General features: G+C 35.4%; 1 protein-coding gene across 1 annotated transcript in view; it reads left to right on the top strand.

The window, feature by feature from the left end:
- PTPRQ (protein tyrosine phosphatase receptor type Q) overlaps positions 1–19161 on the top strand; it is a 90499-nt gene that overhangs the window by 51558 nt on the left and 19780 nt on the right. The window contains exons 28-36 of the mRNA XM_081956726.1: positions 163–489; positions 8296–8417; positions 12665–12851; positions 13685–13929; positions 14370–14436; positions 15350–15508; positions 16561–16783; positions 17582–17655; positions 18293–18392. Of these exons, the coding sequence (XP_081812852.1) occupies positions 163–489; positions 8296–8417; positions 12665–12851; positions 13685–13929; positions 14370–14436; positions 15350–15508; positions 16561–16783; positions 17582–17655; positions 18293–18392 (1504 nt within the window). The remainder of the gene's footprint in view (positions 1–162; positions 490–8295; positions 8418–12664; positions 12852–13684; positions 13930–14369; positions 14437–15349; positions 15509–16560; positions 16784–17581; positions 17656–18292; positions 18393–19161) is intronic.

The raw sequence follows: 19161 nt of genomic DNA, 5'->3' as shown, positions 1-19161 counted from the left end.
GAAATATCTATTCTTTATTCTAGTGCATGGAATAAAGACATTTAGACTGAGAAAGAGTGAATGTATAAATGTATCTGGATAAACAATATGAAGTGTGTCTCAGCTTTAATGCACAATAATATAGTGATATTATAAATATAATTTTATTATTACTATTTTTAGCTCCAAGCGCTCCAAGAGATATAATATTTTCAAAGATACAGTCAACAAATGTGACCTTGAGATGGATAATGCCAATTACTATTTTGGGCTACTTTCAAAACTACAAGATTACTACACAGTTACAATCCATCCATTGCAATAGTTGGGATTCTTCTGAATGTATTGAATATGAGAAGGAGCAATACTCATATCTTGCTGATAGTGTTGTAGAAGAAACAGTATATGACCTGAAAAAATTTAGATGGTATCGATTTAGAGTTTCTGCTTGTACAAATGCTGGTTATGGCAATTCTACACCTTGGATTATCTCACAAACTCTTCCTGGCTGTAAGTAAGACTATAATAATTCTTAATTTGATACAGAACTCAACTTTATAAAACTCATGAAAAATTAACAATAGTTAGAATTAATTACAGAATTATTACTGTATGTTTCTTCAAGCATATTCATGTATAGTTTAAATCTCTCTCTCTCTCTCTCTCTCTCTCTCTCTCTCTCTCTCTCTCTCTCTCTCTCTCTCTATGTCCCTCCCTCCCCCCTCCTTCCCTCCCTCCTTCCTCCCCCTTCCCCCCTCTCTCTGGTGTGTAATAGAAATTGAATGTATAACATATCTGGTCATGAAATTGGAGACTGACAACAATTAAATAAGTTTGCATTTAAGCATTCATTTCCATAATTACTTTTTATATATTTATATTACCTTTTTTGCATAACATAAATATATAATAGATACTCATACTGAATATATAAACTTAATGTAGAGTTTGGATTAATATTTTCTTCATTCACCAGTAGCTCTATTTTAACTGGTTTTCAAAGGCTAAACATTTAAAACATTTAATAAATTTAAAACATCTTATTTGCTTAGAATAAATTTGGCATTACTGGAAAAATTGTTCTTTTAAAATAAATGTACCATTTCTAATGGTGCAAAGAAAGTATAGTAAAATATATTGATTGTTGCATATTTAGATAGATTTTTTTACTAGTACAATTGAGCAGCTGTTAAACAGCTGCTAAATTTAATAACTTTAATAAATTATAAAAAAATATTTAAAGCAGGGTAAAAATATTTTCTCATTCTCCCTCCAAAGAACATCAATGCTTAAGTTCAACCTTATATTTTGTCTTTTTGAGTCAAGCATCAAGTCACAACTTCTTCCAATAACAGTTTTGTTTGAACGTTTTGTGTGAAACACAGTGACATGAAATGATTAGGGTACTGAAGTTTGTCAGATCCCTTAGATCAGTGATGGCGAACCTATGGCACGCGTGCCACAGAGGGCACGCGGAGCTATTTGTTAGGGCACGCGATGCACTGCCCTGTCAGCTGGCCAGCTGAGTTCACAGTTTTTAAAAGCCATTTTTTTGCCCTCCCCAGGCTCCAGAGGCTTTATAGGAGCCTGGGGAGGGAGAAAAGAGCCCCCCGCCCCCCCCACCCCCCCGGAGGCCCTCCGGAGGCTTCCCTGAAGCCTTCAGAACGCTTAAAACGACCCTCCGAGCAAACCGTAGGGTCATTTTAAATGCTCCGAAGGCATCAGGAAGGGCCTCCGGGGGGCAGGGGAGGCTCTTTTCGCCCTCCCCAGACTCCTATAAAGCCTCTGGAGCCTGGGGAGGATGAAAAAAGCATGTAAAAATGGAGGGTCGCGCCTGTTGTGCGTGCATGCGCACTGGGGGAGGTCGCACATTGCATTATGGGTGCGGCACGCCCGCACGTGACCCCCCTGCGCACACGAGCCAAAAAAGGTTCGCCATCGCTGCCTTAGATTATGAAGAGGAAGTCCTTCAGTTCAATCAACTCACAGGATTGCTGAAAAGGAAAAATAATTGAATGATAAGTATATCATCAAAACTTCTTGTGAGAGAGTCCAGCATGTAAATTTAACAAACAAGTAAATAAATAAGAGAAAGGTATCATTGACATACACAAATATTAGAATATTTTGTCTATACAAGCTCACACTAAATTTGTGGATATAAGTTATTTTAAAGAATAATTGATGACATTTTTAACTTCCCAAATTATATTTTGAATTCATTGTGTATTATATTTTGAATTCATTGTGTATTATATTTTGAATTCATTGTGTATTATATTTTGAATTCATTGTGTATTATATTTTGAATTCATTGTGTATTATATTTTGAATTCATTGTGAAATAAACACCAAGGAAAACATCTCATGTTTTATGTAGCCATGACAGTTTTCATAATCATGCCTTTAAGTGTATTAGATTTTAAGACTTTCATCAACATTTCTGCATATTGATAATTATAAGAATAAAAACCTAACTGTGTATATTGGTGCTATTTCTTGTAATTTAGATAGAATACTCTGTCTTCTGTTTTACAAATTGTTCTCTTAGGAGCTGTCTTTCTGTCTCATAAAATAGGTCAATGGGACTATTACTGCACTGATGATAAATTATATAATTCTGCTTTACAATGAGATATTTTCTACAGTATTTTAATTAAACCATATGCTTCTGTCATAATAAAAGAATTATTGACAATTGTTTTTATAAAGTAGTAGAGAAGCTATACATCCAAATTTCCTCTTTCTGACACATATGTAGGAGGTAGAAGGCCTATCCTTCTTCTCATAAAATTTCTATGCTGCTTGGACATTTGGCTAAGATCAAGTGTTTGAGCCTCTTTTCTAGATGGATATTCAAAGTGCTATGACCCAGGATAGAGTAGGGAAAAAGAAATCAGTAAGAAAATAATTTTCTGGTTTGCAGTTTCAATATGTGCAAACATTTTGTTTTACTGTATTTTGGATCACTGAGCTCTATCCAGTCCTTGAAAAGTTAATAATAACAGAAACAATGGCAGTCTTTTGCAATTTCCATTGAGCCTAGACTGAACTTTGGATGGTTTTGTTCCTCCTTACCAACATAAAAACCAGTAGTTTAATAAAATGTAATGAATCCATATGGAAATATAAATTTAATTTGCTGTTTCTGTTTTCCTACCAATTTTCTAAATCTGCATTTTGAAGTGGATTCCTTTATTATGGGAATGTCAGAGTGCTGTTTCCATCTATTCCCAATTATATGTAAATTTAATCACTTTGGTATATTTCTTCATTTGGTCTAATATACAGTAGTAATATAAGGATAGTGACAGCAAAACACAACAACAAAGAATAGGAGCAGAGTGGCATGGTCTGTATACCAATCTGATTCCTACTGTATTTGCTCTCCCCTCATCATGTGGTTATATATGAAATTGTCTTCCAGAATATTGAAAGACAGAATGAGACCATTGGTATAATTCATAGAGCTCCAGTGGAAGTTTGTTCTAAGAAAAAAAAATCTTGCTCAACTTATCTTTTTTTTAACCATTACATTTCTAAGGAATCTAGAGGGAACAATATGTTTTTCCACATACACCTAAGTCTTTACTGACTATACAATAATGGAAGAGAAATTAGCATTCCGTTGTATTGCAATTGTTTCAAATAAAATTCAGACCAGAAGACGTTTACTAAAATAATACATTTAAATTTATTTGTTTAAATATGCTTATCTAAGGATTCCATATTGTAAAAAAAAAAAAAAAAAAAATCAGGTAGAAGTTGAGTTAAAAGAATAGTTAAAAGAATATTCCCCAAGCTACTGTTTTAAAGCTACTTTGCAAGTGCAGGTCTTGCTAAAATGAATAGAGCTTGAATCAAAAGATTATTTTGAGTATCAGAAGATCAGTCTGTAAAATGATAAGCTATCCAAATGTACCATCCAGCTAACAAACTTAACTGCTGCCTTTGCATCAGGACACAGATGGATGGGAAAAAATGACCCTGACCTCCATAAGACCTACATTCCTGTGGAAGCATAGAAGCATGATAATCAGGAAATGATGGGTATTAGTTACAGAAAATGCATTATTGTGAAAACCAGGAGAAAAGTGCTCATGAGAGGAAGTGATTGGATTATATGGGAATGAGTGAATAAGACTGGGTCATTCCTACTGAGTAAATTGCTGTGATTTATAAGAGAAAGGCTATGGTGATATCTTACCCATTTCTGGCTAGACTTGTTTCACAAACAGTCTTAAATCAATATGTGACAGTTGCCATTGGCACAAAGTTTGTTTATATAAGATGTTTATTATAAAGGTTCTAGACTGAAGCTAATAGATTTCCAATTTCCAGTCGTATTTTAGTTATACCAATTCATTTGAAGTGTAATTCTCCTTTTGGGTGAAAATTCTTCAGCTATGACAAAAGCCAATAAAGAGATATATTGGTGCTTTAGGCGAAGAATTTGAAAGGCATTGACTTCCTGATCCTAAATACATTTATATGGAAGTGTCTAAATGTTCATCCTTCTGAGTTTTTGGCAGCTGTGGTTTTCAGTCAGGATGTGTTGTTTCCCAGGCATGTTGCCATTGGGTGAGGTGGTCACATATACAGTTAACTGACTGCCACTTTCAGAATTTTCCAATTCTTTGATACTTGCAGTTCCTCAAAACTAAGAGGTTGATTCAGTGCAAGGCATAATTCTGTACAGAGGCCAGCTCAGCCTGTGTCAGCATAGCTAACAGCAGAACTAAATAAAAAGGCTGTCCGAGCTTAAATGTTCATGTGAACAATCTCTAATTTCATTGGTATCAGAGGAATTTGCTTTCAAATAAATGCTTGGGGCAGAAGCTGCATTACAGAAAAGGATTTATTTTCTGTAGAGCAAGCATCAAATTCAGATATAGGAACAATATCTTTGGCTGGAGAGTTTTACGTAATCATTTATATGAATCATCTTTCTGTTTTTGAAAATCCATTAAATTATAATTAAATAATTAAATTATCCATTAAATATATTTAAATAATTTAACTAAACTTTAACTAAATCAACTATTATTTGATTTCCTTCTCTTTTCTACCCCAAGGAATAGTACAATCATCTAAATTTTCATTTTGGTATCATAATTATAAAAAAGATACAAAGCTCTCCCAGTACCTGGTTAACATAATTAGTGTTTCACTGAAAAGACTTCCTTTTCTGCAGACCTTGTTGTCCACATATCTCAAAAGGAGATTTGCCTCTGTCCTTGTAGTATTGGTCAAATGGAGGAGATTATCCATTATGTCCCCCACCGCCCCATTTACAATGAGATCAGGGCCAAATTATTAATGGCAGATAAACTCAAAGTGTCCAATCTTCTTCCAGATGTTTTTTCAACAGTCAATAACCAAGTTGCTACCTTTGTCTGTTCTCATTTAAACGTAGGAAGAAATGCTTCATTTCTTATCTGTAGCTTTGGCTTTATTCTGTATAATCTTTTTTATATATAATACTTCTATTATTCTATTTTATATTTTTATTGTTTTGTTGTCTTATTGTTATTCATATTTTATGGCATTCCTATGCTATGACCTGTGGTTACAACAATAAACTTATGTACTTTACCCCAAGAATGTAAATAGATTTAAAGGCAATAATCCAATCAGGAAAAAGAATACACAGAGATGACTTCCGGTATCCGAAGGCGACGGACGCGTGCGTCCGCCGCTCGCTGTTTCAGTGGGCTCCCCTTAAGTCTGGGGGGAGCACAGGGTGCCTTGGAGGGGCGCCCTGCCATAGGGGCGACTTGCTGCGACCCCCTGGAACGGCGGCAGCTGTGGGGGGGTCTCTAGCTTTGCCCCAGGAGCCGGAAAGCGTGGGGGGTGCGCAGAATGCCACCGCGTGCCTTCGCCGAACGGAGCCTGGAAGGAAACAATCAATTTGAAAGACGCAGCTGAAGTGCGGTGAGGTGGGGAGTCTCCCCAAGACTTTTACTGGTTTACTCAATTGTTGAACTGCAGGTTTTTTTAGAACTTTGTTTCAACCTTTGGAAGAGTTAAGATTGGAGGGAGGGGAATTTCCACCCCCCTCAGAAAAGCAGCACTTGCAAAATCTTTCCCTCTCACAGGAGAGAGAGAGAGTTTAAAACTTACTTTCACTTCCCCTAAACAATGGAAAAATAATTTTTGACCACAGTTGCGAGAGAAAGGATGGTTGAACTGACTCTTCTTTAAACTATGTATGGGAACTTTGGACTTGTTGTTTCCTGACCACCTGTAAAGGCTGAGCCAAGATGGCCACTTCCTCCTTCTTCATTGTCTTTATGAAGGAAATTCCTCCTTTGGAAAATTTTATGGCTCTGAACTAGTCTCCACCCCAGAGATCTCCAGGAGCCTCTCTAAATACGTTTTTCCCTTGGATTTGGAATATTTTGATTCACCTGTTTGATCTAGTCTTGTATTAGAAGATTTATTCTCCCTTGGATTTGCCTGCCTTGTGATCTCTACCGGCTGTGCTCTCCCACAGACGCCATTTCTTTGCACAGATTAATAACTATCTCTGAACTTTATGATGGGTCCAATTACTGCCTGGCAAGGCTACATCGGCCCCGACATCTTCTACGTCTAGTCCAATTACTCAGCAGTCACAACTGGGGTCATTTCTACAACCTAAAGCCCCTGAAGAGAGTACAAAGGACTTATCTATTCACCAGATGCTTCAATCTATCTTAAAGGGACAGGACGAAATGAAAAAATAACTGAAAGACTTAAATGGTCAGCTCAGAGAAACGAAACAACAAGCCACATGGAATGAACAGAGAATAGATGTACTGGAGGAGGGTGCAGTCGGGATGAGGAACGAGGTTAAGACAATTCAAAGGGGGAATGTAGAATTTGAAAACCATATGATAAAAATGGAATTTGAAAGGATGTCCATCCAAGGATGTCTTTTTTCCTTAGGTTCCAAAACTTGCCAGAAGTTGAGAACGAAGATCTTAAGGAGATTATGACCACAATACTAGCAGAATACATTAATAGAGATAAACAACAGTTGTGGTGGGATATAGACTTGATTTATAGGATTAATTCAACATATGCAAGAACACACAATGTTCCAAGGGAAGTTCATGTTAAATTTCTTAGAAAGACTACAAGAGATGAGGTTCTAGGAGCTCAAAGGGGAGGACCACTAAAATATAAAGATAAAGAAATAACCATTCTTAAACAGATTCCAAAGAAAGTAAGAGATAAGAGGAAGAAATATTCCTCTTTAGCAAAAAAAAATATATATGATAAAGGGGTCTGGTTTAGGTGGTTATTACCAGAAGGCATGTTGATTTTCTGGGAGGGCAGTAGAATTAGAATTAATACAGTTGTGGAGGCTGAGGCTTTCACTAAAAAACATAGTGCTCTCCTAGATGAAATGGGGGATGGTACACAAGAGATGAGGGAGGGAGGGGCTGAGGCTCTGCCAATGGATGGGGGGGAGGATGCAACAACTAGAAGACTCAGATCACAAAAGTGACTTGAAACATTATTGCAATTGTTGTTACAATGTACCTTTACGGAAGTGATACAATTGAAATATACTGATGACTTAGTGTTAAACTTAAAACTGCTAATTTCTACTCAAATGTTGATGTATTTCTATTCTTGTCTGTAAAAGTTGTGAGACTTGGGGGGACTGCTCTCCCCTGCACGATGTAGCTGCCAAATTTTTTTATACCCTTTTTGACTCTTTTCCCTGAAAAAATTTGTAAAAACCAATAAAACTTGTTTAAAAAAAAAAGAATACACAATGTGTTGTTTTTGTACAGAGAAAGTCAGAATTAGAGTTATCTCCTATCTTTCCTCCAAAGGTTCCAGGTAATGCATATAGCTCTGCCTCTATTTTTATCCCCACAGTGATTACCTTGGAGGCAGAGCTTAATTTGAAGGTAGTGGCTACCCCAGAGTTGCCAAGTGAATTTCCATAGCTGAGGGTGGCCATCTTGGTGCTAATGCAAAATTTAATCATATACCACCCCCCTCCCCACAGAATTGATCTCTGGAAGATAAATAATAGCATTTCCCCCCCAAATAGGTGCTCTTGCCATAGGAGAACTTGCATAGTACCTTTTGGTAAAAGCATAGTACCAGTAAAGAAAGCTTTGGGAGGAAAATTGTATTTTAGCATTGTAAATAAATATTTTAATGTCCAGCTATAATTTGCTCTTTTAGGCAGTTGGCGCTTCATTGTATTAATTAATGTTATTGCATAATAATAAAGACTTCATGGGTCATAATGACAGTTTTTGATATAAATCTTTTTTAAAGTAATCTTTTGACATACCTTTCTCCCTGTAGCTCCAGATGTTCCTCCAGCAAATGTAACTGCAGTAGCTACATCTCCTTACAGTATTAATATTAGTTGGAATGAGCCTACCATAATTACTGGACCAACATTCTACCTCATTGATATTTCCTCAGTAAGTCATTTCAAGTCTTCTATTGTTTGACTGTTATTATTCATATAGTAAGTAAAAGCAGAATTTTACTTAGGAATCAGCTATTAAATCATATTTTATTGAATGTTAGTATACAACAAAAACATGGAACCTGCAGTTTCTGCATATCTTTTTCCACCTTTAGTATTCCCCTGGCAACACAGCAGAAAATCAATAGTGATGTATCTTGATATTTGGGAATAAATAGAAAATATGCAGAATCTCACCAACTAGAGCCATTAGGTTCCCCCCAAATGCTAAAAGCAGCCTTTGGCCAGTCTTCTGAACAGAGGATATTGTTCACTGGATCAAAGAAGCTGCAGTTGATACGTTAACATTAATAATCTAATCAGCTGTACCAGATTGGACAACCTTTTATCTTTTTAAAGCTATTTTTAAAAACTATATCTGTTTGGAAGATTCCTAGTAGGCAAAGTTAAAAGCAAAGAGTGGATTGAGTCATAATAAAAAGTTAGCTGTGAAACCATTTTGCTTCTAATAGCATTCTTTTTATCCTTTCTAATTCTCCTCTCTACCAAAATACAAGGTAGGGACGAAATGCAAGCAGTCCTCATTTAGTGACCACAATTGGGTCTGGCAATCAGTCATAAAGTGAAATGGTCACTAAGTGACACCACAACTGTCCTTACTTCAGCTTTCCTTTGCTTTACAGATCTGTGAAGGTCAGAAATGTGAGAACTGGTTGCTAAACTACCAGTATTCAGAGTTACTTTTTCATCACTGTCATTTACAATCGCTCTATGAGTTAAAGAAGACTACTTGTCAATGCTATGAAAAGTCTAAATAGATTCCACTAGATTGCATAATGGCCTTGAAATCCTATCAAGGAACACACAGAATGAGTGTGAAGACTCTGTGTTCCTAAGGTCTTAGATAATCTCACCATTCTAAAATATCTCTAAATATAATCACAGATAGTCTTTGACGTATCACCACTCATTTAACAACAATTTAAAGTTGCAATGGCTCCAGAAAAAAAAAAGATGTAAGACCTGTATTTACACTTACAGGTAAGTATAGATAAGTACAGGGCACCACACCCATCATTATGTGATCACAATTAGAGCACTTTGAAACCGGCTCATTTATGACCAATTGCAGCATCTTGTGACTGATTTTCAGCAACAAATTCCCATTGGGGAAGCTGTATGATTTGCTTAATTACTACTGTAAAAATTGTGGTAAAATCAGGTCAAACTCAGCTTATGAAAGTAATGATTTATGATGGAAATGCCGGTTCCAATTGTAGTCGTAAATCGAGGATTACCTGTACTTACATTATCAATTTAGTTCAAAAGATTAATTACTTTCTTTAAGGAAGTTTCCAATTCTTAACATTTGATATGAAATTACTTACTTTCCCGTTAAGCTTCTGAAGATGTGACTCAAATAAGGTCAGTGCTCTAAGCACTATTTGTACATCTGGTCACTGACATAAGTAATGTATGAAAAATTAGATCTAATCTAATTATCTAATTTGTTAATATTATTTACTGCATATACTGATTTCTCCTTTTTTAAAAACCGAGAATATTAACAAAGATTGATTTCTTTTTAATAGAATTTGCTAATGCATGTATCCATTTTGTTGGTTTCAGACATTGTAATATTCTGAATTTTTATCTTTGCTAATAATAATTGATTAAACTATAAAATCAATGTTTGTATAATGATCTACTGAGTTAACTATAAATAGTTTTTCATTTGCATAATAAAACTGTCTCCTCCTCTCCCTTCTGGCCTTTACATACACTAATACCTTGAGCAATCCTCTAGCAATTATTTTTGTTTATTGTTAGTTTTCACTGTTTCAATTATATATTGTCTTTTCTTTCTTTCTTTCTTTCTCCCTCTCTCTCTCCCTCTCCCTCTTTCCTTCTTTCTCTTACTTCTTTTCATTTTCTTGTTTGTTTAAGGATCAAGTATTTCTTGCTTTTCAGTGATGACCAACATCATTTTTATTGCATTTTTCAGCCCCCTTGAACACATATGATTTACTTCAACTCCTTTGAGGCTAGCCTTTGGCCACCCAGTGTGGTACTTTGCTAAGTAAGGATTTAAAACCAAGTCTTCCTAATGCTTTTTATTCACTGCATCATATTGTCCCCAGTATTATTTTTAATATGCACATCTTTGTGTGCACTGTGTGTAAACACATACGTGTTACCATAGGAAAAAGTTAATGAAATGAGCTTAGCTAGTCTTCCGTGGAAAATAGTGTGTGGCCCAGTCAAACAGAGCACAAAGCTTAGCATTGTGAAAATGGAAGAAGTCTTATTATGTGCCTATGTTGTTATAATGAGCAGTGATATATGAAGAAATACTTTGTCCCTTGATAGTCATCCCAGGAAATCACTATCTGTTTAGTACATCAGAATCTTTATTTAAGGTTAACTCTCAGTGGGGACACTAAAGCACATCTGTCAAATAAAATATGTGCTAAAACTATCTTAGTCTCTTAGCAGCTGCATCTTCAGTAGATATGACCCTATGGGACTGCTACTGTAGACATTCGTTTTACTTTTTTTCCTATTTCATAATAGAAAAGAAAATTGGAATATGACAAACATGTGAAAATATTTTGGTGTTCATTTCTATGAAATGTTTTGTTGTGTTCTATTTCTGAGACCTTTTCTAATTCCATCATTGCTTTATCCACCTGAAATGGAGATCCCATGTGGACTCTTCTGAAACAGAATCCCACCTTATAAAAATAACCATGCCTCTGGCGAATGTTTTGGCTTTATGTACAACTGGATTCCAATATGAAGATAAGCAAAGCCTTCTAGTTCAGATGTTCAAAAACTAGGCTTGCTCAATGTCTCAGATGCTGCATTGCAAAACTATTAACTGTACAAAGATGCTTTATCTATTCCATAGGTTTACTGGCTACATTTTATCATTTAGTCTTTAAACTATTATATTTCATCTACTTATACTTTAGAAATCTATCCTGCAATATTATCGGTTTTTATCTTTGGACATTACATACATCACTTATAAGTAAAATATCTGCAGATATATTTAAATATTCAGTTGAGGCCTGATGATCTATAACAGTGATAGCAAATGTTTTTTGGCTGCTGTGCCAAAAGTGGGCGGAGCATAGGGGGGTCGTGCACTGGCATGCAACACCCATAATGCTATGTGTGTGCACCCCCCAGCACGCATGCATGTGTCAGCAACAACCCCCTCTGCTTTTGCCACGGTTTTGTTCGCCTTCCCCAGGTTCCAGAGGCTTTCTAGGAGCCTGGGGAGGGTGAAAAACAGCCTCCCCACCCCCACCCCCCGATGCCCTCCAGAGGGCAAAAAAATAGATCTTGGGGAACCTGGAAGTTTGGGAATGGTGACTTCCGGGTTCCCCGTAGGTCCAATTATCGACCTCTGGAGCCTTCAGGGGCCTTCAGGAGGCTTCCCTGAAGGCTCCATAGGGCAAAAAACGGTCCTATGAGCAAACTAGAAGTTTGTTCCTGAACTTTCGGTTTGCTCGTAGGGCCGGTTTTTTGTACTTTGGAGGTTTCAGGGAAGCCTCCGGAGGGCAAAAAACGGCCTCAAAAGAAGGCCGAAGTCAGCTGGCCAGCACACGCATGTGCGGTAGCCAGCTGACAGGGCATCACCTTGTGTGCCCTGACAAATGGCTCCATGTGCCACCTGTGGCACACGTGCTATAGGTTCGCCATCACGGATCTATAGGGTTGTGGTTCTTTAGAAGCAATCAAGTATAGCAATTATTTATAGTCTCTACTTATTCTATTTACCATTTAATGGAACAATGAGAGGAAATAGAGTATTTTGTGATTTTGGGTCCTAAGACTGTTAGATGTAAAAATTGAGAGAGTAAAAAGCATGATGAATCTCCAAATTTATGCATTACAAAGTATTCTCACAGAAAAATATCTGGAAAATTATGCCAATGATTTCTGGATTAAAGGTTCCCTGCTATATATATATAGATCTAATAGAGGTAAAGAAAATATATTGCATTAGTACTGGGATAAAAAAGCATGACAAAGTCATTATGCATGCTGTGTCTGTTTGTGTTATTCCTTAAATTTACCCACCCCACACATGCTCTGCACTTTTTTTTCCCTTGCACAGGTAGATAATCATTCAATCGTGTTAATTTGGTTTTCTCTTGATGATATATCACCCATAGTTTCTTATGAAGAATCTAATAAACATTATGCTTTTGTACCTGCTTGGTACAGGTGGATGCAGATTACTATCAAGCTTCATTTGTCAAAGCAAATTATGAGGATAAAACCCTCAGTATTTCAGGATTGAGAGCATTTACAAGGTATTCCATAGTAGTCACTGCTTTTGTAGAAGATGTTCAGACTGCACATACTGAAGGCAAGTCCAGTTCTTCCATTATTGTTTCCACTTTTGAAGCAGGTAAGTGGCTAATTCTGTTTGTTCATTTCATTAAGTACCTGAGTACATAAATATTACAAAGTAAATTACAACCAAAGTTGTAAAAAAAAATTAAAAGCATAAATAATTTTTAAATGCTTCTCTAAAACAACAAAGTATGCTATGCAGTGTCATATCACATAGAGAGAGAAAAATCTAGATACAACCCCCTCTGGGCCATTAAAACTTTTAGCTTATCTGTTTTTCTTTTGAAAAGAAAGGTGGACCGTGTAATTTTTATCTGATCTACCTGGAACTTAATATCACAGAGGAGCTTAAATTATCAACTGTTATCTTCAACTTTAAGCCTTGGTCAATCTGTTGAATATAAAAAAACCAAGTATATTTATATTTTTCCCAAATGCAGTACAGTACAGGCAAATTCACTATAGATTTTGCTTCTTATGGTCTTTTAAAAAACCTATGCCATTTTTTTTTCACTGAGAAATTAGGATACTACGGTATTTAATTGCTTTTTCAAAGAAAAGAAAAAGAAATCAAAGAAAAAGCAAAAGTGTAAGAAAAGAAAAAAAGTTAATAAAAGTAGAAAACTAAGAAAAAAGTGTAAACGGCTTCTGATGCTTTGCAGCATTTATAAATATAAATATATTTTAACTTCTCTCTCTAAAGTTACATCATGACTCTCTTCTTTCTATAATCTATCCTGTCAAATTTCCAAAACCACAAGTCACAAGTTCATTTTTTATCATTTTTATGCAAAAAGTCCATAAGACCTACCTTTTAATCTTTCAGACTCTAGATTTGCTTAGTAATATTTTTAATTGACTGTTTCATCAGCTATTAATTTTTTTCAGTGCCCAGGGACCCACTTAACAATGTAACTTTTCAGAAGATACCAGATGAAGTAACAAAATTTCAATTGATGTTCGTACCACCCTCTGAACTCAATGGGAATATTCAAGTATATCAAGCAATGGTATATAAAGATGATGACATAGACATCTTTCAAGTTTATAATTTAAGCATTATAGACAGAACAAACAAGTCAATAACTGCCATGATAGAGGGATTAAAAGGAGGACACACATATAATATCAGTGTAAGTTGAACTCTTTTTCTCCACAATCAATAATAAGTTTACATTAAAAATAAAAAACTGAATAGGCTTTATTTATTCATTCATTCTAATTTATATATTTAAATTTATTGACTGTCCAGTTCCAATAGACCCTTGTTGCTTAGAAATCTATAAAACGAATAAATGTAATTGGATTTCCTGTTTTAATTTTATTTCAATAATCTTGAAGCTGCCAAAATATATAATGAAAAATGATTAGCAAAAAGAAAAATCACTGTTCCATACATAGTTCCACTACCTTCAATGAAGTTATTGATATGTTCAGAATAAAATCTTATTTTCCCATGTACTTTTTATGTTTTATATATGTTATCCCTTTAAATATACACAGTGAAATATAATTAATTGATGCATTAGTAAGTATTAGACTAAACATGTTAAAGACTGTTTTATTTATTTAGGTCTATGCAATCAATAGTGCTGGTGCAGGACCAAAGATTCAGCTTAAAATAACAACAGATATTAAAGGTAAACTATTATAAATAATAAAGCCAAAGACTGCAGAAATATAAAATCAGCTTGCTTTCATTTGGGTTTTCATACACTAGTTACTAGAATTTAATAAGCATATATCTTATTTCATTCTCTATCTGGTCATAACCAATGATACTATTTTGATTGCATTATAATGCAAGTTATCAATATAAAGTTATATCTTACATAAATGGCATAATACTGAATTGAGTAATTTGTTATAAATTGAATTCAAATAATAATAGGGATTAAAATAACTTGAAACCTGTTTTGGCAATAAGACTATGGATAGCCCTATAAATTTTGTACATAAATAGTGTTGTGAATAAGATTCATAGTTTCATTCCAGTTTCTTGTGAAACATAACTCAGTTTTATTTGCACAATCTCTACTAGAGTAATATAATTCAATATAATTCAATAATAAGTTCAGTTATTCAAAGATAAATAAGCACAATTTCCTATCTTAGAAAAGAAATGACTACAAGTGCTTGGATAGCAAAACTGATTTATAATTTGCAAGTTATCTCTATTGGTAGGATCATAAAATGGCTATGATTCAGTTCAATAGTACTTATTTGTTTTTTTATTAAATTTATTTGCCACTTAACTTGCTGTGGGGTTACCTAGACAACTTACAACAATAAAAATGGAGAAATGAAAAGAATTGTAAACATAACAGTGCTAAAGTAATGGAATAGAATAAACAATTAAAAAGCAAAAAAATGAGAATGCAGCATTGTGAGAATAAAAGAGGGTGTGAAGGGGAAGCGAGGTGGGGAGATGTGGTTTGCTATAAATCTAGAAGCTTCTTCTAGTGGGATAGTTATCTGAATAGTAACTTTAAAATATTCATTGTGAGCACATTTAACTGTAAAGCATTGTAGCATTTATTTGTCTCAAAACAGAACCACCAAGACCTAGTAAAAAGCCAGCGCCAGTTTATGATACTAGTGGAACATTACTTGCCACAGCCACTACAATTACTGTTCACATGCCAGTTTGCTACTATAATGATGATCATGGGCCTATTAAGAAAATACAAATTCTTGTTGCAGAAGCAGGAGGTACAGATTGTTTTCTTCTTAAAAGGAATTTATGAATCTTCTTTCTATTTCTACCTTTTCTTAACCTCTATTTATCTTACTTGCTCATGGAGATTTCTGAATTTTGGTTCTTGAGTTCTTCATGAGCTACATTTGGATTATAAATGAAAATTAATGGCAAAAAAATGTGATTCGCAGAAGATATCCTACTTGAATGAGCAGAAGATTTGAGCGGAAAAACTAGCAACAGAGAAAACAAATCTTCCTGCCATTGGTTTTACTCCATTTTTTAACTCAATATAGAAATTTACAGCACTTTGTGATATTAGCTCATCTGAAACATGGGATATTATATTTAATCAAACAGTAGCCCCGACCTCACTTACTAATGAAAAATCTGAAGTTGGATAACCATTTGTCTGAAATGGTGCAGGGTTTCCTGCCGCAAGGGGTTGGACTAGAAGACCTCCAAGATCCCTTCCAACTCTGTTATTCTAAGTCTTCTTTTCAAATTAATTGTATGAATAGATAAATTTAGTATTGCACTATAAATAAATTAAATGTGGACATGGTGGTATGAGAATCATATCAAGTTATTCAAACTCGATATGATTTTAATTTTTTTTCATCACAATTCCTGGTGTTATTTGGAGTCATATGTTATCCTTTTTATTTAGGAATGGAGATAAAGTATTTAAAGGTAGTTATGCATACATAAAATTACAATTCTTTTTGATTCTTTAACAAATAGTGTATACCTTAAAGCAGGGCTGTCAAACTCCCAACCCATGGGCCAGATGTGTCATGCGCTAGTCACACCCATGCCCATTCTAGCAAAGGGGGGGGAGTCCCAATACATCATGTGACGATGCCGTGACAATGTGAGTTTGTCACCTCTGCCTAATATATTTGTAACTGTGTATGCTTTTGCATGCTACACTGTACTTTATCAGATGCATTACCTTAAAAGACAGACAAATGCACAAATAGAATTGGTAAATAATAAAAGAAAAGAACAAACAGGAATTATTACCTACATATTACTATATCACTTCTCTTTTTTGGGAATTCAGTTCAGAATGATGACAATATCACCAAGTGGTATGATGCATACTTTAATAAAGCAAGACCTTATTTGGTAAATGAAGGCTTTCCAAATCCTCCATGTATAAAAGGGAGTGAAGGAGTGAGCACCAAAGAGGATATTTATGTAATAGGGGCTGATAGCACTTGTATGATACCAGGAAGTGAAGAAAAAATTTGCAATGGACCACTGAAACCCAAAAAACAATATGTGTAAGTATTATTTATTTTATACCATCAATCTCACCTGAGTGACTGGGCAATTTACAATAAAATATGATTTGCATTTTTGGAAGAATTTGCATAGATGAGAAAATTGACTTGTTTAATTAAGGAAAAGACCATATCTATATTTATTAGGAACTGGAAACTCTTTAGAACTTTTTGCTAAAAATGCAAAAAAAAAATTTAATTAGTGATATGGATATGATTAGAATACAGAAAGATGCCAGTCATAATGTAACCTTTGAGAGAGAATATAAAATATAAATATATTTAGAACTGCTGTAAATATCGGAAACCACTGCTTTATACCTTTCTCTTTTTCTCTTGTATTTTTTCTTTCATTTCTTTTTTATTTACTTATCACTTTACTTTTTCTTTATTTAAATTTGTGCTGTTTTTACTTTGTAAAATATTATTTAATAAAAATTAATTTGAAAATATATGCAGGATTTTGCAGCAGCTTGAAAGGTTTGGAGATTGTGGGGATATTCACACAGAAATGGTTGGCATCTTCTTAAAACAGACCTATATTTTCCTGGAATTTCATAGTTGCCCTTTACAGCTGCAGTGCAGTTTGAGAAAAAGACACACCTGAATTTCCAGCAATTGCCAGTATGGATCTACAAGGCACAATCATGTTCCAAAGTACCATTTTTCTTTGAATCTAAAGAGCTGCAAAGCATGTCACAAGCTGCAAGGATGGTGTCTTTAAATTATATATACAATTTATAGCCTGTATACTTGTGTGTGTATGTGTGTATAATGTTCTGTGTTTGCTGTTTATAGATTTAAGTTCAGAGCAACAAATATCAGAGGTCAATATACGGATTCAGACTATTCAGAACCCATCAAAACTTTAGGTAAGGAATGCTTCATCACAAATGTCTATTTGTTAGAAAGGTACAAATCATTTTGAAAACTTCCTAGTGAATCTGTATCCCTGTTGTTATAAAGATAACTTCTTTGCACCAAAGGCACAGGACTACATTGAGCATTGACTTTCACATCTCCTGTTTCTTTTGGCCACTCTGCCTATATATGTAATCTCATTTGAGTTCCTCTGGGGCAGTGACTCCCAACTTTTTGGGCACCAGGGACCAGTTCCATGGAGAAAGGTTTTTCTGTGGACTGGAGGGGGCATGGTTTTGTGTGCTGCGTGCATCTTGTGGATGAGGCTTTGTTTGTTTGTGTGGCCCAGTTGCTGGCATGCTGTGGACCGGTGCCAGTCAACAAACCAGGGGTTGGGGACCCCTGCTCTAGGGGTCACTTACATTTTTTTTCAAATGTTCGTGCCATTTAATAAAATACTTCATTCATTTTTAGGCTGTAAAAATTATTGGTAAGAAGTAGTTCTCGGAAAGGCTAACAAATTTATTGGTGCACCTATTAGTACTGATCATTGCCGTAATGACCATGTGCAATTGTAATAACTAGTGTATGATTTCAAATAATAGTTTGGAGTTTAAATCCTAATATACCACCAACTTTACATTACAGGTGATGGGCTGTCTGAAAGAGCTGTAGAAATAATACTTGCAGTTACTTTATGTATACTCTCTATTGTTCTCCTTGTGGCTGTAATTTATGCATTTGCAAGGTAAGTTCATATCCAGGTACAAGATATTTTTTTTGTTGTAGAGGTAGAATTACTTATTAATTGAATTGAATTGAATTATATATTTAAATTCATTGACAAATAAATATGTATTGTTATAACTTTATATCCAGCAAGGAATACATTATAACAAGAGGTCATAAACTTTATTCAACAATGTATAAGCATTGTATGGAAACCTAATCAGCAAACAGAATTAAAGACTAGCATGATTGAGGTCTAGTGTATGAGCTGGGTAGCACGCATAGTATTATGGGTGTGGCAACCCAAGCACGACCCCGCTGTGCTCCCCCCACTTTTGGCACAGGAGCCAAAAAAGGAGGGTTATTATGGGAAGTACACGTTACTCCCACGTAACACCTCTCCTGCGCGAGCTGCACTGGCTACCTGTGGCCTTTCGGGTGCGTTTCAAGGTATTGATCACCATCTTTAAAGCGCTCCATGGCAGAGGACCTAGTTATCTGCAGGATCGCATCCTTCCACATACGTCCCTGCGACCTATCCGCTCACACAGGGAGGGGCTCCTCCTGGTGCCGTCTGCTAGGCAATGCCAGCGGGCGACACCTAGGAGTAGATCCTTCTCTGTGATGGGCCCAACCCTCTGGAATGACCTCCCCCCAGACATTCGAACTACCACCGACCTCCGTTCCTTCCGGCAAAAGTTAAAGACTCACCTGTTTCAATCAGCTGGCCTGGCACTTTCTTAGTTTTACCTCCCAGGGATTTATTTTATTTTAGGGTTTGGGGTTTT

Source organism: Natrix helvetica, assembly GCF_964273705.1.
Source record: "Natrix helvetica genome assembly, chromosome: 6".
NCBI classification, from domain to species: Eukaryota; Metazoa; Chordata; class Lepidosauria; order Squamata; family Natricidae; genus Natrix; species Natrix helvetica.
The sequence above is the reverse complement of the archived record's forward strand: the minus strand, read 5'-3'. Positions and strand labels throughout refer to the sequence as shown.